This window comes from Dipodomys ordii, unplaced genomic scaffold, assembly GCF_000151885.1.
Source record: "Dipodomys ordii isolate 6190 unplaced genomic scaffold, Dord_2.0 Scaffold62, whole genome shotgun sequence".
Classification (NCBI taxonomy): Eukaryota; Metazoa; Chordata; class Mammalia; order Rodentia; family Heteromyidae; genus Dipodomys; species Dipodomys ordii.
In genome coordinates, this window is record NW_012267278.1 from 1,314,281 (window position 1) to 1,335,946 (window position 21,666).

The following is a 21,666-nucleotide window of genomic DNA, read 5'->3' on the forward strand; positions in this document are numbered from 1 at the left end:
TCCCTTCATCTCAAATTCTACTCACTTCTTCACTTGTTCATCCTCCTCACAGTCAGGTTGGAAATAGGCATACCTACCAGAAGAGAAGAGGAAGTAATCTTCTTTTATTTATTTTTTTGCCAGACCTGGGGCTTGAACTTAGGGCCTCTGCTCTGTCTCTTAGCTTTTTTGCTCAAGGCTAGCGCCCTACCACTTGAACCACAGCGCCACTTCCGGCTTTTTCCATTTATGTGGTACTGAGGAATTAACAGAGTTTCTTGCATGCTAGGCAAGCTCTACCACTAAGCCACATTCCCAGCCTGGAAGTCATCTCTTTAATGTCCTGTTTTGCTTACCAGCTGTTTCTCTATCCAGGTAGGCTGGCTAAATCCTGGTTGGGAATAAATTTTGGAAGGTTGGGAGATTTGCCTGCATAATTCTCTGAATTTTACACTAAGGGACTTGGAATGTGCCACCCAAATAAATGTTTCATATGTTTCTGCAGTGAGAGCCCATATGATCCTTCCTTACAGCTCAGTAGACATAGGGCCCTCAGGCCACCTACTCTGTTGCCCTTTCTCTGGCTGCAGTTCAGTGGCCTCCTAGATTGGTTTGGGAACTGTGCTTACTGATGGCAAATGTGGTACCATCGGACTTCACATAAATGAGACCTTAGAAAGAATTCTGTTTCAAGGGAAGTAGAATATCCCCTACAGGAGACCCACAGTCCTGGGCACCCCACTTCAGAGGAACAAATTTGGGACAGCACTTCTTGGTCTCATCCCACTTTGGGTTCAGAAGATGCCATTGAAACAAACAGTATAGTTACTTTTGTGCTTAGCAGGAGGGTGGCAACATCCCCTGGGTTTGGAGATGAGTTACTCACCTTTGAAACAGAAGCTCCAACACTTGTCCTGTTGTTGTAAACCTTCTGTAAGTAAACAGGAAGGCAGGGACGAAGAAGGGATCCTTCTGGTAGAGAGGTATCAGGAGGCTTACCATCTTCTCTAGCATGTCTGGCTCCACAGTACTCACCCTACGGAGCCCTTCCTGGGTTGGGATGGACTCAGTTTCATCCTGAAGTGGAACAAAGAGGAAGTTCAAAGATAGAAATGGTAGCACACTTCAGATTGACTCATTGTGATTAAGTCAAGTGAAAACCTCAGAATTACCATTAACATTCACAAGAAAACCTACAAACTCAGGAGGGTCTAATGTTGGCTGGGTTGGCGCAGATAAGTTACCTGGGCTGAATATACTTGCTCTGGACTCCCATTTGTTTCATTTGGATTCCTATTGAAAAATGGCCCGAGGCGCTGGAGTCCAGGGTGAGCACTGATCCAGCGACGCCAGGCTCCAATGAGGCAGTCACACCAGGGTTTCCTGGGCATACAGCAGGAGAACATCCTTCTGTCTTCAAGTTTGCTCTCTAAGTGAGCCGGCTGCTGTTGACTCTGGAATGTTGTTGCCTGGCTACCAGGATTCCATGGGGTTTGCCCCATCCTTAAAGAAAGGGAGTCACTTCCCCAGTTCCCCTTATCCGAGCCCTTTCCTCACACAAGACCTCCCCAGTGGACTCATTGGCTACCAAGACCCCCACTATCTCATCACCATGTGTACATATTATAGTTAACACTCCTTGTCCAGTCTCACCATCCTGTCAGGCCTGGCTATAGGTAGGGTTTCAGTTAAAGGCAGACAGCCCTTTCTGTGCTCCTTGACAAGTCATTTTGAGTCTCATGGTCCCCTTGTCACCCAATCTAGTTCCTGGCCTTTATTCTAATATGTGTCTCAGTATTATTAGGTGCCTGGGTCCTTAAACACCTGTTTGATGTGTTGTTAGAAATGGCTGGGGATGTTGGGATGTTAGTAGAAATAAGGACACCAACTCCAAAGGAACTCGGCAAGGCAAAGTTTACTTCTACAGAAGGGTGCGCCATCATCTAAAAATCTACAAGCAAACAGCAGGCAGGCTGCTCCCTTTTTATCCCTAATCCAGCAGGCTTTACCTCTGCCTTGAACCTGGCTGAGGTCAGGTTCTCAATCTGTAAAAGGATGTGGTTTAATTAAGAACATGAAACTAAAAGTTAAGGAGCTTATAACAGAATATGTTAATGATAGTGCAGAAAGGAAAAGAATGTAACTAAAATGTAATCAACAAGGGCCAAGACACCTGGCCAAAGCAGGAACTTTTTAGAAAAATAATTCTTAGGTGACAGAAGCAAACTACTTTGATTGGAAAGATACTTACCTAACACAAGCCCATTGGCTGGTGTCAAGCATAGCTAATTTAAAAACTTAAAGATGGGAAAAATCAAAGGAAGTGGTTGAAAACACAATATCCTTAGATCAGACTTATAAACAGATGCAGACACATACTTTGACATGTGTCCAAAATGAATCAATACAAGTTAAAGTTGACTTTTTAGCTATATCCACATGATCATGTGATTTAATTCAATATCACATAATTGAGTTCACTTGTTTTGACATACATAATGTATATCCAAAATATGAGACGAATAGCTCTTTTTCAATTCAGTTTTATGATGTAAAAATACATTGTACACTATGTGAAGAACATTGGATGAAGAAAGTGTTTTGTGCTGACAGTTGACCATTAGCTTCATTTAGTATTTTGACATACTGGCTTCTTGTGCATATCATCAAAGACACCAACACAGAGTTTTCTAGCAAGATAAACATTTCTATCTTGAGTGACATAAATGACATTTCATCACATTTTGGTTAATTTTTATTTCTAAACAAGTAAACAGTTCTTCGGTAACAGGTTGAGAACAGATTAAAGATCATAATAACTAAGAGTTGTGAGTCCACTGTGATCTATATGAGGAGATTACATTGAAATACCTATATGAGGAGATTGGTTTCTCATGAAAGAAATCCTACAAACTAATTTGGGTATGCTGATGATAATGTACCAAGCCTTGATTACCATCAACTTTTTCTTTTAATCTCTGATTATGTTTATTTTGATCAGCAGAATGAAGTACATGTGACCAGATTTCTTCATGTCAAAATTTCTGTTTTTTACCCTTCCTTTGTATTTAATAAGTAAGTCACTCTACATGTCACATACTTAAGAAACAGTGTAGCAGTGGACTGTGCGTGTATCTCAGTGGTAGAGCAAATAATATGTGCAAGGCCATATATACATAGACCTTGCACATGCTACATATTTATGTTTTTTATTATATTCATCTCTTTACCCTTTCTTTACACAAATTATTTTTTCATAGCATACCATCTTACATTCTGTGATAAAGATTTTCAGTGGTAGTGCTCACCCTGGACTCCAGCGCCTCGGGCCATTTTTCAATAGGAATCCAAATGAAACAAATGGGAGTCCAGAGCAAGTATATTCAGCCCAGGTAACTTATCTGCGCCAACCCAGCCAACATTAGACCCTCCTGAGTTTGTAGGTTTTCTTGTGAATGTTAATGGTAATTCTGAGGTTTTCACTTGACTTAATCACATTATATGCATTAAAAAAGTAATATATTAGACCTGACTAGAACAAAGGTATGTTTTATGAACACTGTTATACTTTAACTATTATTTCACGTTCTTAATTTAGTCATTTAAACTGTTTAACTTTATTCTTTTTATTTTTTCTTACTGTGTTTAACTTTTCTTTTCTTTTTGTACCAGTCCTAGGTCTTGAACTCAGGGTCTGACCACTGTCATTAAGGCTCTTTTGCTCAAGGCTATCACTCTACTGCTTGAGCCACAGCTCGATTTCTGGCTTTTGGATAGTGTATTAGAGATAAGAGTTGCATGAATTTTCCTGCTTAGGCTGTCATCAAACCTCGATCCTCAGATCTCAGACTCCTAAGTAGCTAGGATTACAAGTGCGATCCACTGGGGTCCAATTTAACTTTTTAAAAACACAAACTTTTGACCAGCTATTCAAAAGCCTCTTCACACACTTTGTCTGAAGGAGATGCATAGTATTAAATTAATTTTACTTGTTTTTTTTCCTTAGGTAATTATTTTAAAATATGGTTGCATGGCTGTTTGGTTAGGTACAAGGACTACTCCTTAGCTTATTTAATCTATCCATGAAGCTCTATCACTGAGATACACCCCTAGGTGTGGACTAGGACTAGGCATGTGAAGAAATGATGTCAGTGATAGGACAAATATTTTTGAAGCATTTGTCTCACTGTGTTGCCCAGGCTGGTCTTGAGCTTCTGGGCTTAAGTGATCCTCCTAACCTCAACCTCTGAGTAACTGGTACTACTGGCATATGCTAAGACATCCATCCTATATGGCTGTTTGTAAGTCAGGTTTTACCCCCTTTCAACAGTGCAGTAAGAGAAATAAAACATGAGATTATACAAAAATAATAAATGTTCTAATAGCTACATTTAAAAGTGTAAAAAAGAGGAAGGTGGGTCAGTGGTAGAGTGCTTGCCTCACATGCATGAGGCCCTGGGTTCAGTTCCTTAGCACCACATAAACAGAAAAAGCCAGAAGTGGCGCTGTGGCTCAAGTGGTAGAACACTAGCCTTGAGTTGAAGAGCTCAGAGACAGTGCCCAGGCCTAGAGATCATGGCCCATGACTGACAAAAAAGAGAGAGAATGAAAAGAAAAAAAGTGCAGAAAAGATGATATTAGTAGAATATTTGCTAAATATTCAACATGTAATTAACAAAAACATACTGAGATATTTTACACCTATATTAAATCCCTAAATGTTGGTATTTTTTAAAGTTTTCCCATCTCCATTTGATTGTTTAGATTGATTGGACTGTAGTTGATCTGTACATTTTGTATGATTTACAGTTGAAAACTTAGATCTACTTATCAAGTAGCACAAACATGAATTTTTTTCAAGAACTGAAACAAGTGTTTAACTTCTTACTAAAATTGGTTGAAGTTAAAATGCAGTTCCTCTGTTGCTCTGCCCACATTGCAAGTGCACATAGCCATAATTGGTTAGTGTCTCCTTCAGTAGGCAGCACAGGCCTATCTATGTAGGGTGCCATGCAGTCCCACAGAGAGCTGTAACTAGGCTATCTGGCCAGCTGTCAAAGGGGAAACAAAAGGTGATGGCATTGCCCCTCCAGCCTCCCTTTCATCCCATCTATACGTTCTGTCCTTTGAGTGAAATCTCTTTTTCAAAGCTCAGTTGTATACCCAAAGAAAATGGACATGAAAATGCTTCCCTTAGAGTCCTTGAAAAATCATGCAGCTGGTGTTATGTTTCACCATGAATTTGGGGCAGGAGGAAACAATTCAGTCCTTAGATTTGCATTTGTAGTAAGTAAGAGAGCCATGACTATTATGCACACAAAACCCATTAAATGAAGGCTTACCTAATCTTCATAACAGTCCTGTGAGGTAAGTACTATTGTTATTACACCCACTTTATAGATGAGAACATCGAGGCCCACAGAGATTTGTGTCTTTCCCAGGGCCATAATGCAAGTGGCACAGCCAGAACTGGGACATGTGCTTTGCTGATACTACTATGCTGCTTCACCAAATGGCTAGCCCTGAAAGGTGAGCATATAAACATTTTGCATAAAGCAAGCAGATATTACAATGTCTCCTACAAAAGTGAATTAATTACCATTTTAATTGTACTCATTAGTACTCACTAGTACTGACAGACTGATCAAAATTTGCCATATGATGAGAAGTTACTACAAAGCTAAAAAATGTCTTTTCACAATTATTGAGGATATTTTATTTTTATCATTTGTGGGGCTTGAATTCAAGGCCTAGATGCTGTTCCTGAGCTCTTTTGTTCAAGGCTAGCCCTCTACCACTTTGAGCCACAGCACCACTTCCGGTGAGAGTCTAATGGATTTTCCTGCCCAGGCTGGCTTCAAACTGGGATCCTCAGATCTCAGTCTCCTGAGTACCTAGAATTACAGGTGTGAACCATGGGTTCCTGGTTAGGATATTTTAATCTTAGGACAATTTTTTTCATATTAAAGCTAAGTGTTTACCCTTTTTGTTTCCAAATTTAAGACAAATCCTCACAAAGTAAAGGAAACCCCAGAGGAATGACCCTAAAAATAAAAAATCCCTCTGGTATGCCTTGGTACATAGCATGTAGGAAGGAAGGAGTAATACAGAAATAAAGCTGGGATGCCACTGTTGTAGTTCTTTTGTTGTTTGTATTCATTCTGCCAGTCCTGGGGCTTGAACTCGGGGCCTGGGCACTGTCCCTGAGCCTTTCTGTGCTCAAGACTAGAACTCTACCTCTTTAGCCACAGCTGCACTTCTGGCTTTTGCTGTTTATATAATACTGAGGAATCAAGCCCAGGGCTTCAAGCATGCCAAGCAAGCACTCTACTGCTGAGCCACCTTCCCAGCCCCTCATTGTTGTACTTTATCTTGCTTTCAAATTCTTTACAACTAATTAAGCAGCAAAGTTAACTTTGATTAACTTGGACATAGGACATATGCCATTCTCATTTGAAATGTGCCACATTAGAACTTTCAAATTAAAGCTCATCCCATCATTTCAACATGAAATGTAGGAATTTTCACATTTAGGTAACACTAGCAAGAAATAACTTTTTATGTGAGTCTGAAAAGTGATGTTATATGCAATATGAAGTGTGGAATAAGAAAATTTGAGCACAAGTAGAACAGAGTTTTCTGCATCCTAAAGTATGTTTATTATTTTGAATTCTTACTATCTGTCATGTGACACTTTATGAATTTGTAGATGATATTCCAAAAGAAGAGCGTGGCTCTTGGTTTTAGTTCAAATTTTTATCCTGTTAGGTAAAGTGTTAAGCCAAAGCTTTCTTAGAATTAAAATCAAAATAATATTTAAAAAATCTTAGATAAGTTTTGTAGGATTAAGTGCCTTCTGGAAAAGTATTCCCTATAATTGTACTCAAAGAACAACAGAGATCGCATATCAAACTATGAGAAAGTGTTTAAATATAACCTTTTCAGCCTTCCAGGATAGAGTCCCTTACTTTGGAGTCTGTAAAATCATGTTTTGACATATGGAAAAGGAATTGAGTAAAAAGCCACATACAGAGGGATCAGCTGGGAAGGGAAAGTAGCAAAGAAGTAATGGTACAAGTTTGGGACTCACCCACATTAAGCCAAGAGAGAAAAACAGAAGTATTTATTTCTTTATTGAGCTCAGCACCTGAGTGCTGCAACTGGTGTTTTTTGTTTTTTTTCTTCTAAAAATTAGCATTCTACTACTTGAGTACAGCTCCACTTCCACCTTTTTAGTGGTTAACTGGAGATAATAATCCCATGGATTTTCCTGCCTGGGCTAGCTTCAAACCAAGTTCCTCGGGATCTCAGCCCCCTGGTAACTAGAATTACAGGTATGAATGACTAGCCCTGTGTCCCCCACACCAGGAATCCATCACCAAGTTGATTTCTCAAAATCTCTTTTGACTCTAGTCCATCCACCATCCTTACTGTACACAGTCTCTTAGCCTGAGATTTAACCTTTGTCCTTTAGCATCATAGAGAATGCCTTGCTAATGATACCTTTGCACTATTTATCAAAGCAGATATGAACATGTCCTTACTTGGCTTGAAAGTTCCTGCAATTTCCTGCCATACCTACTATAAAATCCCCAACCCCAATTTCTTCTTCCCCAATCTCACTTCCAGCCACATGGCCCTCTAGGTTATTGCCCAACACACCACACTAAGTCCTTTACTGCCAGAAGGCTCAAGGGGAAGGTGGTTTTCAGTCTTAAAGTAGTCTGTCCCCACTGTCTGACTCATCACTACCATCCATCAGAATTAGGATAGGTCTTCTCTGACTCTCTAATCTTAATCAAGCCACTTTTATAATCTTTTATATAGGATTCTTTAAGAAAAATTATAATGTGAGCCACTTATTTGATCTAACATAAACTAGCCAATGTGATTCACCACCAGTATGTTTTTAGTCTCACAGAAGTATTTAATGTGGATCACGATTCAAGACTAACTCTTTTACCTTTAATAGAGGTCATTTTTCTTCTTTTGAGGTAATTGTTTTGAGTTTTCTAGCTTGAACATTTTTTAAGGCCAGCAGCCTAATGAATAATAGGCTCAAAACTGAAATGTTCGGAGGAAGTTGAATCACTGACTGCCTGCATTTAGAGATGAGAAGATTGATATGTAACTTTTGGAAGCTTCCAGGGTCACTAGTATGAGCACAGCTGGAATCCAACCAGACTTTCTGGATTCCAGACCAACCTATTCCCCCTAGCTTTAAGCTGCAGTGTATGTCTGTAATTAACATAAAAAGCTCCAAGTCAGCATGTTTTTGTTTTCTTTTATTTTTTGTTAGCATCGCTAGATTCATTATTGTCCTATGATCTTTTTAAAAATAAAAAGTTTTACTATATATTTGTTGTTCAGAAAGCCACACAATCCTGTTTTGTTGCAACTGAAAGTCAAGCCCAATTCTGCTAAGCCTTTGTAAACAAGTGCTATTTATTAAGTTGGAGAAGCTACTTGCCATCTGCTAAAGAAAGGGAATGGGAGAGTTTTGAAAGTCTGGTGACCCACATATTGTGGACTTTATAGCATTTTTACACTGTTTTTAAATATGGGGGTGTCTAAATATAGTCAGAATTCTCCAATTACATTTGGGGTAATGAAGTGGGAAACAACCTGTAATCCTAGATATTCAGGAGGCTGAGCTCTTAGGGTTGTGGTTCGGAACCAGCTTAGGCAGGAAGTTCCATGAGACCAAAATTACTCAAAAAAACTGGAAGTGGTGCCGTGATTCAAGTGGTAGAGTGCTCAGGGACAGTGCTTAGGCCCAGAGCTCAAGCCCCAGGACTGGCAAAAAAAAAAAAAAAAAGTGGGAAATGTAAGTCTGGAGGAAGAGGCAAAGGAGTGGAAGAGAATGATGGGAAGTGTGACTCTGATCAAGAAGCACTATAGACTCATAAATGGACAGGTTAAAAAATTTTTAGGCTGGGGGTTTAGCCCAGCGGAAGGGCGCCCGCCTGGTGCGCGCAAGGCCCTGGGTTCGGTTCTCAGCCCTGGAAAAAAAAAATTTTTTTAAGCTGCCTGTAATCCTAGCTACTTAGGAGGCTAAGATCTGAGGATCGTGGTTCAAAGCCAGTCCTGGCAGGAAAGTCCACCAGATTCTTATCTCCAATTAACCACCAGAAAACTGGAAGCGATGCTCAAGTGATAGAGAGCTAGTCTTGAGCTGAAAACCTCAGGGACAGCGCCGAAGCCCAGAGTTCAAGTCCCATGACCAACAACAACAACAAAAAGAAGTTATATAAAGGTGACGTACAGAGGGTTGCAATTACAAAAGGTAAAGAATAACGTCCTTTTTGGAATGTCACTACTAAGTTAACATGTTTAAAATATATTTTAAAGCCAAAAATAGAAATTGAGCAGTTCAGGTTATTTTTATCCTCATGTTTTTAGTTGTTTCCTTTAGTAGCCACATAAACTGAACCATTTTACTACATATAAAAAATATGGGTGTGTCTGATATTTGGTAAATTCCTTTCAAAGCCAAATGATTTGTCACACTCAAGAGCTAGAATGAGCTCGGTTGGGAGACTGCCCTAGTTTTCCTAGCCAGCCTGGATGAATTGCTCGGCCTCTCCTGGCATTTCCTCCCAACTTCCCTCCTAGCCTGCTTCTCAATACCAGACCGAGTTGTTCAGGTCTTCATCTCCCAGGGTCTCTGGGCAAAATGCAAAGTGAGAAGAAAACATCAAGGAGAGGCATAGGGCCCTGCCCTTTCTGGTCCAGTTCTCAAGGAGGGTGCCCCTGCCTTTATTCCTTGGTAGCCCTGTTACTTCCTCTGAGCCAGAAACCGCTCTGATGCCAGTCCTTCCCTTACTCAAGTTGAATCAGTCACGTGTGCTGTGTAACCTGTGTGGGTCATGCTGTCTCTGTGGCCTTCAGTTTCCTTGCAGTTAAACAGGACAGTTGTAAACACGGATGTTAAGATAATATTCATAGTGTGACTTTCGACAAACTAGCGCTGATGTTTCGTTAATATTAACCAGCTGCCGTGGACAGGGCTCTGGATTGCGGTTTCCTCGTGGGCAACGTGAAGAAGGGGATCTCAGAGGACCTCAGCTTGGACCGTTTCGTGGGTCCTCGTTCTAATTGGTTCTGGAACACGGGAACATTGAGGATGAAGCCTCTTTCCCACACACCACCTCCCATCCCGCCTTTCCTTGCAATAGTCTAACCCCGGCTCCACCCCACTTCTTCCCTTCCTCGGCCTGCGCAGGGGAGGGAGCTGCACACCTGGCTCTCAGCCCCAGCCTACAAGTCCGGCCCGTGGGAAGGCGGGCCCAGTAACCCTGCAGCGGGGCACCCGGGATGGGGGAGAGGTGAGGACAGTCCGGACAGTCCGGCGCCACGCTCTCGGACCCACCAGTTTCAAGAAACTCCCGTGCGCGCTCGCTGGCAGCAGAGTTGGTACGGCGGGGTGCCGGGGGTCCCCGCCTCGCCCGCGGGTGCGCGATCAGATACGGGGTGCCCCGGCTACTCAGGCCTCCTTAGGCCGGACTCACTCGGCAGGCCCCGGGACGGACCCCGGGGCTCTCAGAGCCGCGCCCTTGGGCGTCACCCTGCAGAAAGGGGCGGGCCGGGACTGTGTCGAGCTGGGGGGGGGCGGGATAATGAGATGCTAATGAGGTTCAGATAAAGCCTCCGAGGGGCTCGGGGTCCGCGTGTCGCAGCCCCACCCCGCGGCACTCCCGGGCAGGACCGCCCGGCGCTCGCCCTTCGCACCCGCGCCGCCACTCCTTCCTCCGCCCCCGGGTCCCGGGACGCCCTTCCGGCCGCACAGCCGCGCGGTAAGTGGTGCGGCGGCGCCCGCGGTGCGCTCCCCTGCCGGCCCGGCCCGGGGTGGGAATGGGGGGCACTTCCGGGGAAAGGCAGCCGCGGGTCCCCACGCCTGCCCTGCGCAAGCCCCTCTCCGGACTGCACGGTCCCGAGTGTTGGCGTCCCCCGCTCCCGCCGCCCCCGATGCGGCTCCCCATCCCTTCAGCCCGCCGCACTCGTGGCACGTCCTTTGTTCTGGCCTTCTACCCGGGGGCTCGTCTTTGTCCCCCGTCGTGAAAGGCTCCCCCCAAACCCCAACCCAAGACTCCTACTCCCAAGACAGTAGGTTTCTGTCTGAGGTTCTGTCCACCTTCGTCCTGGCCACTCGCCGTGGGCAACTTTAGCCTTCTCCTGGGAGACTGGCAACGGAGGGCCAGCTGGGGGAGAGGGCTCAGCCCGAGGGACCCGCCCCCAATGCCTCGCCCACCCTCCCTGGGCAACCCCATCCCCCAGACCCTCTCAGTCCTTCCAGCCCCAGCGTGAGAAAGTCTCTACAACCCTCTTCTCTTCCCCCCCACCCAACTTGGTCTGGGCCAGAGGGGAGGAGAGGGGACAAAGGAACGCCTTGTCTGGCGAGATTCCTGGGAGAGGGGGCGCACCAGCGCACAAGGAATGGGGCAGTGAGGATTGGGGTGTAAGGACTCTGGGGGGGGCCAGCCCAGCTGCTCTTGTCTCCTCCTCTCTCCCCCAATGGCCCATGGAAGCAGCGACAAGATCTTAGAGGAAGTGATTTTTTTTTTTAACCACACTGAGTCAGAAATAACAGTCAGGCCTCTGTCACATAGTCAGTGGCAACATCCTCTGGTGGCTTTGGAGGAGAAACCTGCACAAGGCTGTCAAAGAGGCAAGCACCAGTACCCAGGAGGAATCTTTGCCCTTGACACAAGACACATCCCATACCCAGCGTGGGGCTGAGGCCATCAAGGGGCGTGGCACACAGAAGCTGGGGTGAGATGGGGCGGTACATATGTCTAGCAGCTGCGGTTTCCGACAGGAGCTCTCTTGCTCTCTACAGGAAAGGAAACCTTCCTGGCAGCCTGCCCTCTATACCTCTGAGAACTCCCCCAAGCGCTGCAAGAAGGCAGGCCCCCTATGCTTGGCACTCCTAATCCTAGGGTCCCTCACTCCTTGGCAATCCTTGGACAGCCAGAGACTTGGACAGCTGGAGACTGCCCTGGTTTCTTGTGCCCAGGATTCCTGAATTTTTATTTCCAAATTTGGTGATTTAATTTTTTCACTTGAGAAAGTGATAGCCGCCATCTTCAGAGCTGATTCTGGAAGAGGAGTGGACTGGGAGCAGAAAAGCCAATCAGAGGTGGGCCCAGAACTCACTGGGGCAGTAGCCGCCTCTCTCTTCCCCTTCCTCCTCCCCCCCCACTCCCAGTCTCCTCCTTATCTCTTCCCTCTTTCTCTCCCAGCAGCCACTAGGCTCTCTCTGCCCAGCTGCTTCACTTCCCAGGAGCCCTAGGGGGGCCTCCAATGGCTTCACCCACCTCTACCAACCCAGCACATGCCCACTTTGAGAGTTTCCTGCAGGCCCAGCTGTGCCAGGATGTGCTGAGCAGTTTTCAGGGACTCTGTGGGGCTCTGGGGCTGGAGCCTGGTGGGGGACTACCCCAGTACTACAAGATCAAAGCTCAACTCAACTATTGGAGTGCCAAGTCACTATGGGCCAAGTTGGACAAGAGAGCCGGCCAGCCTGTCTACGAGCAGGGCCAGGCCTGTGCCAGCACCAAGGTAGTTACAGGAGATCTTGGAAGGGCATGGGCAGTGCGGGGAGTTGGAGGAGGGAGATGGGATGTCATGCCCACTCTGTCCTGTGTGTTTACAGTGCCTGGTGGTAGGTGCTGGACCTTGTGGGCTGCGGGCAGCTGTGGAGCTGGCACTGCTGGGGGCCCGCGTAGTCCTGGTAGAAAAGCGTACCAAGTTCTCTCGCCACAACGTGCTCCACCTCTGGCCCTTCACCATCCATGACCTTCGGGCACTTGGTGCCAAGAAATTCTACGGGCGCTTCTGCACTGGCACTCTGGACCACATCAGTGAGTACCACGTGGTGGCCAGTGGCAGGGGGAGGAGGGAGCTGCTGGACAAGCCAACAGGCAGGATGAACAAGATTCACTTTAGCCAGGTGAGTTGAAGACATTGGTTGGTGCATGAATCCAGATGGAGTTGGACAGAGTGAGCACTCAGATTATCTCCAGCTCTGGCTTGGCATACACCAGCAGTAGGGGAAGCTGGCCAGTCCTGAGTCCCTGTTTCTATGTCCCCCCCTTTGCAGGCATCCGACAGCTTCAGCTGCTTCTACTGAAGGTGGCATTACTGCTGGGGGTGGAGATTCACTGGGGTGTCACTTTTACTGGCCTCCAGCCTCCTCCAAGAAAGAGTAAGTACTTCTTTGCTCTTGGGAACCTCCACCCACTAAGGAGATCTTGGCCAGGAGATAAAAGGGGTGGGTGTGGGAGTCAGCTGAGTCTAATAGTGAGGCCTGGGCAACCCTCTCAGCTGCATGGAAATGGGAATAGCAAAATAGGAACATTGAAAATAGAAGTAGCCAGGCACTTGTGGCTCATGCCTGTAATCCTAGCTACTCTGGAGGCTGAGATCCGAGGATCAAGGTTCAAAGCCAGCCCAGGCAGGAAAGTCCATGAGACTCTTATCTCCAATAAACCACTAGAATACCAGAAGTGGTGCTGTGGCTCAAGCTGTAGAGCACTCACTTTGAACGCCCATGCCCAGAGTTCAAGCCCCACGACCCACCCCCCCCCCCAAAAAAAAAAGAAAGAAAGAAAAGGAAATAGGAGAATTGTGTTCCTTATCTTCCTTTTTGGCTCCTAGGAAGGTATGATTGAGTACTTTACACATTACTTGTTTTCTTTAGCTTGACTGGAGTGTAGAACCCCACTGACTGCTATACTGTGTGCTTCTCATACTCTCTGCCCCAGGGAGTGGCTGGCGTGCCCAGCTGCAGCCCAGTCCTCCAGCCCAACTGGCCAACTATGAATTTGATGTCCTCATCTCGGCTGCAGGAGGGAAATTTGTCCCTGAAGGTGAATGATCACTTCCCTCCCCCACCCCTGAAAAAAAAAAAAAGCTCCTCCTGGACCTTTCTAGAAAATTATACTCCTGGTCCTCCTGCCATACCCATCTGTTCCTACCACTAGGTTTCACAGTTCGAGAAATGCGTGGCAAACTGGCCATTGGCATCACGGCCAACTTTGTGAATGGGCGTACTGTGGAAGAGACACAGGTACCTGAGATCAGCGGTGTGGCTCGGATCTACAACCAGAAATTCTTTCAGAGCCTGCTCAAAGCCACAGGTCAGGCACCAGTCTCCCTCTGGAACCTGTCCTTAGTTCAAGAAATTCCACACTTGTCCTCTTGTCTCCTGACAGCAAAGGAGAAAGACTGTCCCCTCCAGTGATTAAGCAGTCACAGTCCCACTTGGCAGGAAAATTACTGGAATCTCATATAAAATGTCTGGGCGTTTGCTTTGTGCTCCATAAAAGATGACTTAAGTTGAAAACAGAAGTGAACTTCAAGAGCATGCTCTGTTTACTTAAGCTTCACACTGCCATGTGACCATGTAGTGCTCGTCTCCCAGCTGCTACCTCATCTGAGTTTCCCTCTTGGTTACAAGCCAGCAGGCCTTCTGGACCAGGGCAGATGGTCCTTTGTGTCACTAGGAATCAGAGGCTCTGTGCATGGAAGTCACTTCAGCCTGAGCTGTGATTCCAGCTCTCCCTGGTCAGCTTTGGCTGGAGTGTTTGAAAAGTGGATATATCATCAGGAGAGGACTCAACTCCTGTCCCCTGTCTTGTCTCCCCAGGCATTGATCTGGAGAACATTGTATACTACAAGGATGACACTCATTACTTTGTGATGACAGCCAAGAAGCAGTGTCTGCTAAGGCTAGGGGTGCTGCGCCAGGTAGGATCAGGGCCCAAGCAGAGAGAGGCTGGATTGGACCCCCCTTCCCTTCCAGATTAACAACACCTCTGCAAGCCCTGTCCCTGCAGTTTACATGGCAGAGGAGTAATATTCTGGGCTAAACAGTTCTACAGATATGAACTTGACAAGAGTAGGGATTTTTGTTGCATTGTCTCTTGCTTCATGCTAATTCCCAGTGCGTGGAATGTTTCCTAAAGTACCTAACATGTATTTGGTGAATGTGAATGAGCTACTTGTGTGCCTATAATGTGTTAAGTGCTTTACTGAAGATTAATTTGTATTTTCTGATACAATTTTTTATGAGTTAAGTATATGGTCTCCAAATGATAGACAGACTGAGGCTCTGAGCAGGCCTCAAGTGTATGACAGCAGTGAGACGGAGCTTCATGGGCAGAGAGCATGGTCTGAGGATGCGTGCTAAGGGAGGGGCTTGAACATGGGAGGCAGGCTCTGGGAATTCTACTCCCAGGTCAGCTTCCAACTGCTGCTGAGTCTGGCTAATCAACAGTTGAACGCTGGGCTGGGCCTCATGAATGTGCAGCTGAGCATTTCCCTCTTCTCTGGGCCGTTGTATGTTTGACTTCTGCAGCCAAGGGAACAGGGATCCTTGGGATCCTATTCTCAGAAGTCTCAAAGGTTCTGCTCTGTAGGACTGGCCAGAGACGGATCGACTGCTAGAAAGTGCCAATGTGGTACCCGAGGCTCTGCAGCGTTTTGCCAGGGCAGCTGCTGACTTCGCCACACACGGCAAGCTCGGGAAACTCGAGTTTGCACAAGATGCCCGTGGGCGGCCTGATGTGTCTGCTTTTGACTTCACAAGTATGATGCGGGCAGACAGTTCTGCTCGTGTGCAAGAGAAGCATGGAGCCCGCCTGCTGCTGGGACTGGTGGGGGACTGCCTGGTGGAGGTGAGAGCTCCAAGAGGCACAAGGGACTCATGGTGGGGGGAGAAACTGCTGGCTTGTTGAGGGGAGGAGCTAAGGGCTGATGGTGGAGGTGGCAGCTGCTTGGTGTGATGAAAGGATCTTCCCTTTCTTCCCCACTATAACCTTGCATCATTTGGGTGTGGTTGCTCCCACTGGATTCCTATTGTCCCTTTCCTGTCCTTTGACTCTATAGCCCTTCTGGCCCCTGGGCACTGGAGTGGCGCGAGGCTTCCTGGCAGCCTTCGATGCAGCCTGGATGGTGAAGCGGTGGGCAGAGGGCACTGAACCCCTAGAGGTGTTGGCTGAACGGTGAGGCCTGAATTGGGGAACTAGTGCAGGACTTGGCACAAGGGTCAGGAAGAGGGGGCAGGGGGAATAGGGGAAACACAAAGTACAAGAAAAGGTCTGGCAGCTCTTGAGGAATGGATGCTTACAGATACCTTCCCATTGTGCCCCTGCCCGCCACCATCACCCTCTCAGCGAGAGCCTGTACCAGCTTCTGTCACAGACATCCCCAGAAAACATGCACCGCAATGTGACCCAATATAGGCTGGACCCAGCCACTCGATACCCCAACCTGAACCTCCGGGCTGTGACCCCCAATCAGGTCAGACTCCTCTCTCCTCCTCTCCCCCCAGGATTCCACTAGGCTTCCCAAGTCAGTCCCTTTCTCCAGGCCAGGCCTTCCCTCCCCAATCACTGCCCCCGGGGGCCAGTCCTACCACAGGTGGGCCCCTCCCTCATGGTCCAGGGGGCTGTGTGATCAGCTGCTTTGAGACTGAGGTTGCTGTAGGTACGAGACCTGTATGATGTGATGGCCAAGGAGCAGGTGCAGAAGAAGAGCGACAAGACAGATGCAGAGGTGTCGGCCACAGGTGGGCAGGCTTCTCCAGGGATATACAAACTACTCAACCAGCCACACATAGGTGGAGGCCATGACAGAGTAGCACACTGGAATGTTGGTTTGGTGGGGCAACGTGGGGACCTCCAGAGAAGGAAGGTCCTGAATTGAGTGAGGAAGGAGATACTGTTGGCAGTGAGCATTAGCTGGTGCCCCAGGGTGAGTGGGTCCCTGACTCATTCCTACACAGAAGTCCACACTCCGTGCGGAAGGGGGGCTTGGGAACAGCACAGCCTTTCTTTCTAGGGTCAGCAGGCACCCAGGAAGAGCTCTTACACTGGTGCCAGGAGCAAACAGCTGGGTACCCAGGAGTCCATGTCACTGACTTGTCTTCTTCCTGGACTGATGGGCTAGCTCTCTGTGCCCTGGTCCACCGCCTCCAGCCTGGACTGCTGTGAGTTGGGGAGTAGCAAAGGGTCCCCCAGCAAATCATACACCTAGTGTGTCACTGCCCCTGCTCCTCCCTCTACCACATGGTAATGGAGATTGCTGTGCAGGAGGTAGGAATGCCCAAGACACCCAGCTCCACTTTCCACTGCCTGACTGCCTCCTGCCCAGTGCACACAGCTTGGGAAAGACATTGTGAGTGGCAGAGGGCCCCAGTGTCAGAGAAAGTGGTTCTCAATGGGGTGAAGCTGCAGCAGAGAGAACAAACCTTTATGCCCTCTTCTCTCCCTCCATGGTCCCCCAGCCCCTCCCTGCTGTCTCTGCCTCTGATGGCTTTAACTCCTCCTTCTTTCCCTGGGCCAGTTCTTGTTTCCTATTGTCTTCTCTCCTGAATACCCCACAGGGAACCCTCAGAGCTGCAGGGGATGGGAGCTGTGGAAGTGACCACCTGGGCACTGAGGGTGGCGGAGCATGAGCTGGGCATTGCACCAGTGTTGTCTGCACAGGCAGTGGTGGCCGGCAGTGACCCGCTGGGCCTCATCGCCTATCTCAGCCATTTCCACAGTGCCTTCAAAAGCATGGACCGCAGCCCAGGTGAGCAGGAGGGTAGATGAGTAGGTTAGGTTGGGTGGGTATCTGCAAGAGGGACGGGAGTAGAGGCATCTTCAGAGGGCTTGTCTGGGATGGTCCCTGAGGGCCACATATGACCCCTTCATCCACTCTATCATCTTGACTGCCTACAGGTCCTGTCAGACAAGTCTGTCCAGGGGCCTCCAATGCTGTCCTCTTCCTTGGCAAACTTCAGAGGACCTTACAGCGGACCAGGGCCAAGGTAGGAGTCAACTGAGGTTGGGGTACCCAGTAAGGGTGATGGTGAAGACATCCCACCAGGGGCAAGGGGGGGGCGGTGGGCCAGAGCCTTGGGCTCACAGCTCTGAGATTTGTTGCAGGAAAATGGGGAGGATGCTGGTGGCAAGAAGCCTCGTTTGCAGGTGAGAACAGACAAGACAGATGGTCTCCTCCCCCATGCTGTTACCCTTCCTTCTATTCCTCTACCCCAGGTCCTATGGCCTTCCCTGCCATGTCTTACTCCCTTCTCCCTTCAGCCCTTTCTGTGTATCTGCACACTCACTTCCTGGCTGACCCTGCCTGAGCACTTACCTCCTTAGGTAGAGGCAGAGTCTCCAAATACTGAAGAACCACAGGTGCCTGAGCCCAGCGTACCCCTGACTCCCCCATCCCAACACCAGGAAGTAAGAACCAGGGTCCACTCTGTAGGCTGAGGCCTGGGGCGCACAGGGAAGGAAGGTTCCAGGGGATTATCCCTGGGACTGCCCTAGGCTCCAGCTGACTCTGTGTCTTGGGGGGGTCTGTGCAGTCTGGTGCTGGAGACCTGTGTGCACTCTGTGGGAGACACCTCTACATCCTGGAACGCTTCTGTGCAGATGGCCATTTCTTCCACCGAAGCTGCTTCCGCTGCCACGTCTGTGAGGCCACCTTGTGGCCAGGTGGCTATGGGCAGCATCCAGATGGTGAGTGGGCTGGGGAGATTGCTAGTGGGACTTTGGGCCTGGCTCTGATGTGGGGAGGGAGCAAAGCATTTGGGGGTGAGGAACAAGTGGGAGCCTGAGATAGCACTTCTCTTGAGCTTGAAGACTTTCCTGTCCCCTCCAAGCTCGAAATGTGGGATCCTAAGGAACAAAGAATCTGGTAACAGTTCAGCTACAAGTCCATTGTCCTGTGGCCTCATCCCTGGTAAAAATTCTGCCTTGGCATTGGGCTACCTATACCTGATGCCTCCTGTATGCCGCTGCCCCTTCCCAGGACATTTCTACTGCCTGCAGCACCTGCCGCAGCCCGGCCACAAAGAGGATGAAATCGATGAAATCGACGGGGGACCTAAAAGCCCAGTAAAAACTCTGTGTGTGTGTGTGTGTGTGTGTGTGTGTGTGTGTGTGTGTGATCGACGGGGGACCTAAAAGCCCAGTAAAAACTCTGTGTGTGTGTGCGTGTGTGTGTGTGTGTGTGTGTGTGTGTGTGTGGCACAGAAAGGAAATTCCAGCTAAGTAGCAGTCGGGGTAGGTGAATGCTGTATCCAGCACACTGCCGGACAGTGTCCACTACATGGTGTTTAGTGAATGGATGCCAGAGCCTACATGGGCTCTAAAGAGGTGGCCTTGACTCCACACAGGGCGGGTCCCTAACCAGACCACATGGTGTCTTCTTCAGAAGCTTTCCACACCAGAGGAGGATAGCACATCGCCAGCCCTTCCTGTTTCAAGCCCCAAGCAGCCCACACGTAGGAGGATTCGCCTCTCCAGCCCAGAGCGTCTGCAGCTGGCCTCCCTTAACATTACTCCTGACCCAGAAACAGAGCCTCCACCCAAACCCCCACGCAGCTGCTTAGCCTTGGCCCAGCAGGCCCTTCAGAGCAGTTTTGTAGGCTGGGGTATGTCAGTCCAGGTACCACAAGGTAACTGTTCTTTGCACAGATGTGCAGGCTTGGTGTGGTGGTGGGATGGCAGTCTTGGGTTTCCTGTGAAGGAATAGAAAGGGAGATTTGGGACCCCCAAGCCATGTCTCCCTCTGGTTTGCTCAGATGCTGAAGCCATGGAGGAGGAGGAAGAGAGACTATCCTCCAATGATGAGGATGAACAGGAAGAGGAAGAGGAGGAGGATGTACCTTTTGACACAAACTTGGAACAGGTAAGTAGCAAGAATCTGGCCAGCTACCCTATCAAGCCAGCAGGCATCCAACAGATACTCTCCATCCCCATTTCTAGAGAACTAAAGCTCACATTCTCTTTTGAGTCTCCTTCTTGGAAGTCCCATAAGTATTACTTTGCTCTTGCCTAAGCCTTTAAGCCTTCATCTTCTTTATCAGAGCAAACCCACACTTCCAGCCCAGGTTCTTTTTTGCCCTTTCAAACAGCTTCCCCCACTCCTACCTACCAAGGTCTAGGCCCTACCCATGACTGGCCCAACCCTCCCATAGGCTCTGCTGACATTGGTCAAGAACTCTGGCACCATGAAGAAGTACCCAACATGGCGCCGGACTCTATTGCGCCGTGCTAAGGAGGAAGAGATGAAGAAGTTCTGCAAGGCTCAGGTGAGGCCCAGGGGTAGGCCTTTGAATGGGGTCACAGTGCTGAATCTGAGGTCAGAGCTCCTTCAGATTTCTGGGCTTTCTGTCTTGTACTTTTCAGGCCATTCAGCGGCGACTAAATGAGATTGAGGCTGCCCTGAGGGAATTGGAAGCTGAGGGCATAAAGCTGGAGCTGGCCTTGAGGAGCCAGGACAGTAAGTAGAGATGGGGGAGGGATAAGCAATGGGGCTCCTGACACTGTGTTCAGCCCCTTGAAATTCCACCACACTGTGGCCTAGAGTAAGCTCAATAGTTGGGCCATACAGCTCTGACACCCTCCTTTTTCTGGATCCTGTCCCTCAAGCTATGATCCCATGACCCCAGCTTTAGGTCTTATAACCACTTCTGCTCCTCTTCCTTCTTACTAGGCTCCCCAGAGCAGCAAAAGAAATTCTGGGTAGAACAGCTGCTACAGCTTGTGCAGAGGAAAAATAGCCTGGTGGCTGAGGAGGCTGAGCTCATGATCACGTAAGATACCAAGATGGTGACAGTGGTAATGAGCAGGGCCCCAGTCTTGTGGGCACCCTGCAGAGCTGCGCCTCTTCACTCACTCACCTCCACAGGGTGCAGGAGCTGGACCTGGAGGAGAAGCAACGGCACCTGGACCAGGAGCTGCGATGCTACATGAACCGAGAAGGTAGGCAAGTGGCTTCCTGACCTTGTGCAATACGGTCCTCTGATCTATTGTACCTGAGGAAATTCAGGAGGAAACCAGAAGGTGGGGCTTTGAAACCCCCACTCTCCATTCAAATTCAGTCAGACCTGTGCTATTAGGCTTTGCTACAAGATTGCCTTCAAAAATAGTGTGGTTGCCAACTAATGCTAGAAATCCTCTAGGGTCAACAGATCTTAATTTTGCAAGTTAGTAAAGCCTGGGTTAATAAAAACACCGACTGGGATTATGTTGATCTTCCAGCCTAGAACCTTGTTCTCTAAGCTTCATTTTCTCCTTTCAGAAACTATGAAGACAGATGATGATCGGCAGGCTGAGGACCAGGTTCTGAGGAAGCTGTTGGATGTGGTAAACCAGCGGGATGCTCTCATTCGCTTCCAGGAAGAGCGCCGGCTCAGTGAGCTGGTATCGGGGGCAGCGATCCAGGGCTAGAAGACTGTTTGTTGGCTGCCTGCAAGCAAAGCAATCTCTTCATAGGACAGTGTCACCGCTTCCTACTCATCTGGACTGCCTTACTGTTGACAATAAAATGCTTCTGTCACAAGTTGGGGACAGTGGCTCATGCTTATAATCCCAGCAACCTGGGAATTGGCCATTAGGGAAGATTATGCTTTGGGTCTAACCTAGATTTAAAAAAAAAAAGTTACCAAGACTCCCATCTAAACAAACAAGCCATGCACAGTGGTTGGTATATAGCTGTAATTCCAGCTATCTGGAATAGATAGAAGGATCTTCAGTCTGAAACTGGAAAAAAATGGAAAAAAAAATGCCAAGACCCTATCTGAAAAATAAAAAAGAGCTGAATAAATAAAAAAGAGCTGGAGGCATAGCTCAAGTGAGCAATTGCATGGCTCTGAGTTCAAACCCTCATGCCATTAAAAAA

General features: G+C 48.0%; 1 protein-coding gene across 2 annotated transcripts; it reads left to right on the forward strand.

Annotated features, from left to right (window-relative positions):
- Nucleotides 1–10,638: 10,638 nt before the first annotated feature.
- Mical1 (microtubule associated monooxygenase, calponin and LIM domain containing 1) lies at nucleotides 10,639–21,508 on the forward strand. 2 transcript variants are annotated; one of them, XM_013022423.1, is made up of 26 exons: nucleotides 10,639–10,775; nucleotides 11,819–12,118; nucleotides 12,222–12,540; nucleotides 12,635–12,842; nucleotides 13,082–13,186; nucleotides 13,746–13,850; nucleotides 13,965–14,120; nucleotides 14,630–14,730; nucleotides 15,402–15,659; nucleotides 15,871–15,986; nucleotides 16,158–16,284; nucleotides 16,471–16,552; nucleotides 16,825–16,972; nucleotides 17,369–17,559; nucleotides 17,709–17,797; nucleotides 17,916–17,957; nucleotides 18,135–18,218; nucleotides 18,344–18,497; nucleotides 18,790–18,884; nucleotides 19,195–19,438; nucleotides 19,565–19,671; nucleotides 19,961–20,074; nucleotides 20,172–20,265; nucleotides 20,479–20,578; nucleotides 20,674–20,747; nucleotides 21,067–21,508. In XM_013022423.1, the coding sequence occupies exons 3-26, from the start codon at nucleotides 12,283–12,285 to the stop codon at nucleotides 21,213–21,215; spliced, it is 3,201 nt and encodes a 1,066-aa protein (XP_012877877.1). In that variant the 5' UTR covers nucleotides 10,639–10,775; nucleotides 11,819–12,118; nucleotides 12,222–12,282; the 3' UTR covers nucleotides 21,216–21,508. The 2 variants fall into 2 exon arrangements, with proteins under 2 accessions (XP_012877877.1, XP_012877878.1); XM_013022424.1 differs by having other exon boundaries at nucleotides 18,790–18,875; nucleotides 21,067–21,507.
- Nucleotides 21,509–21,666: the final 158 nt, after the last annotated feature.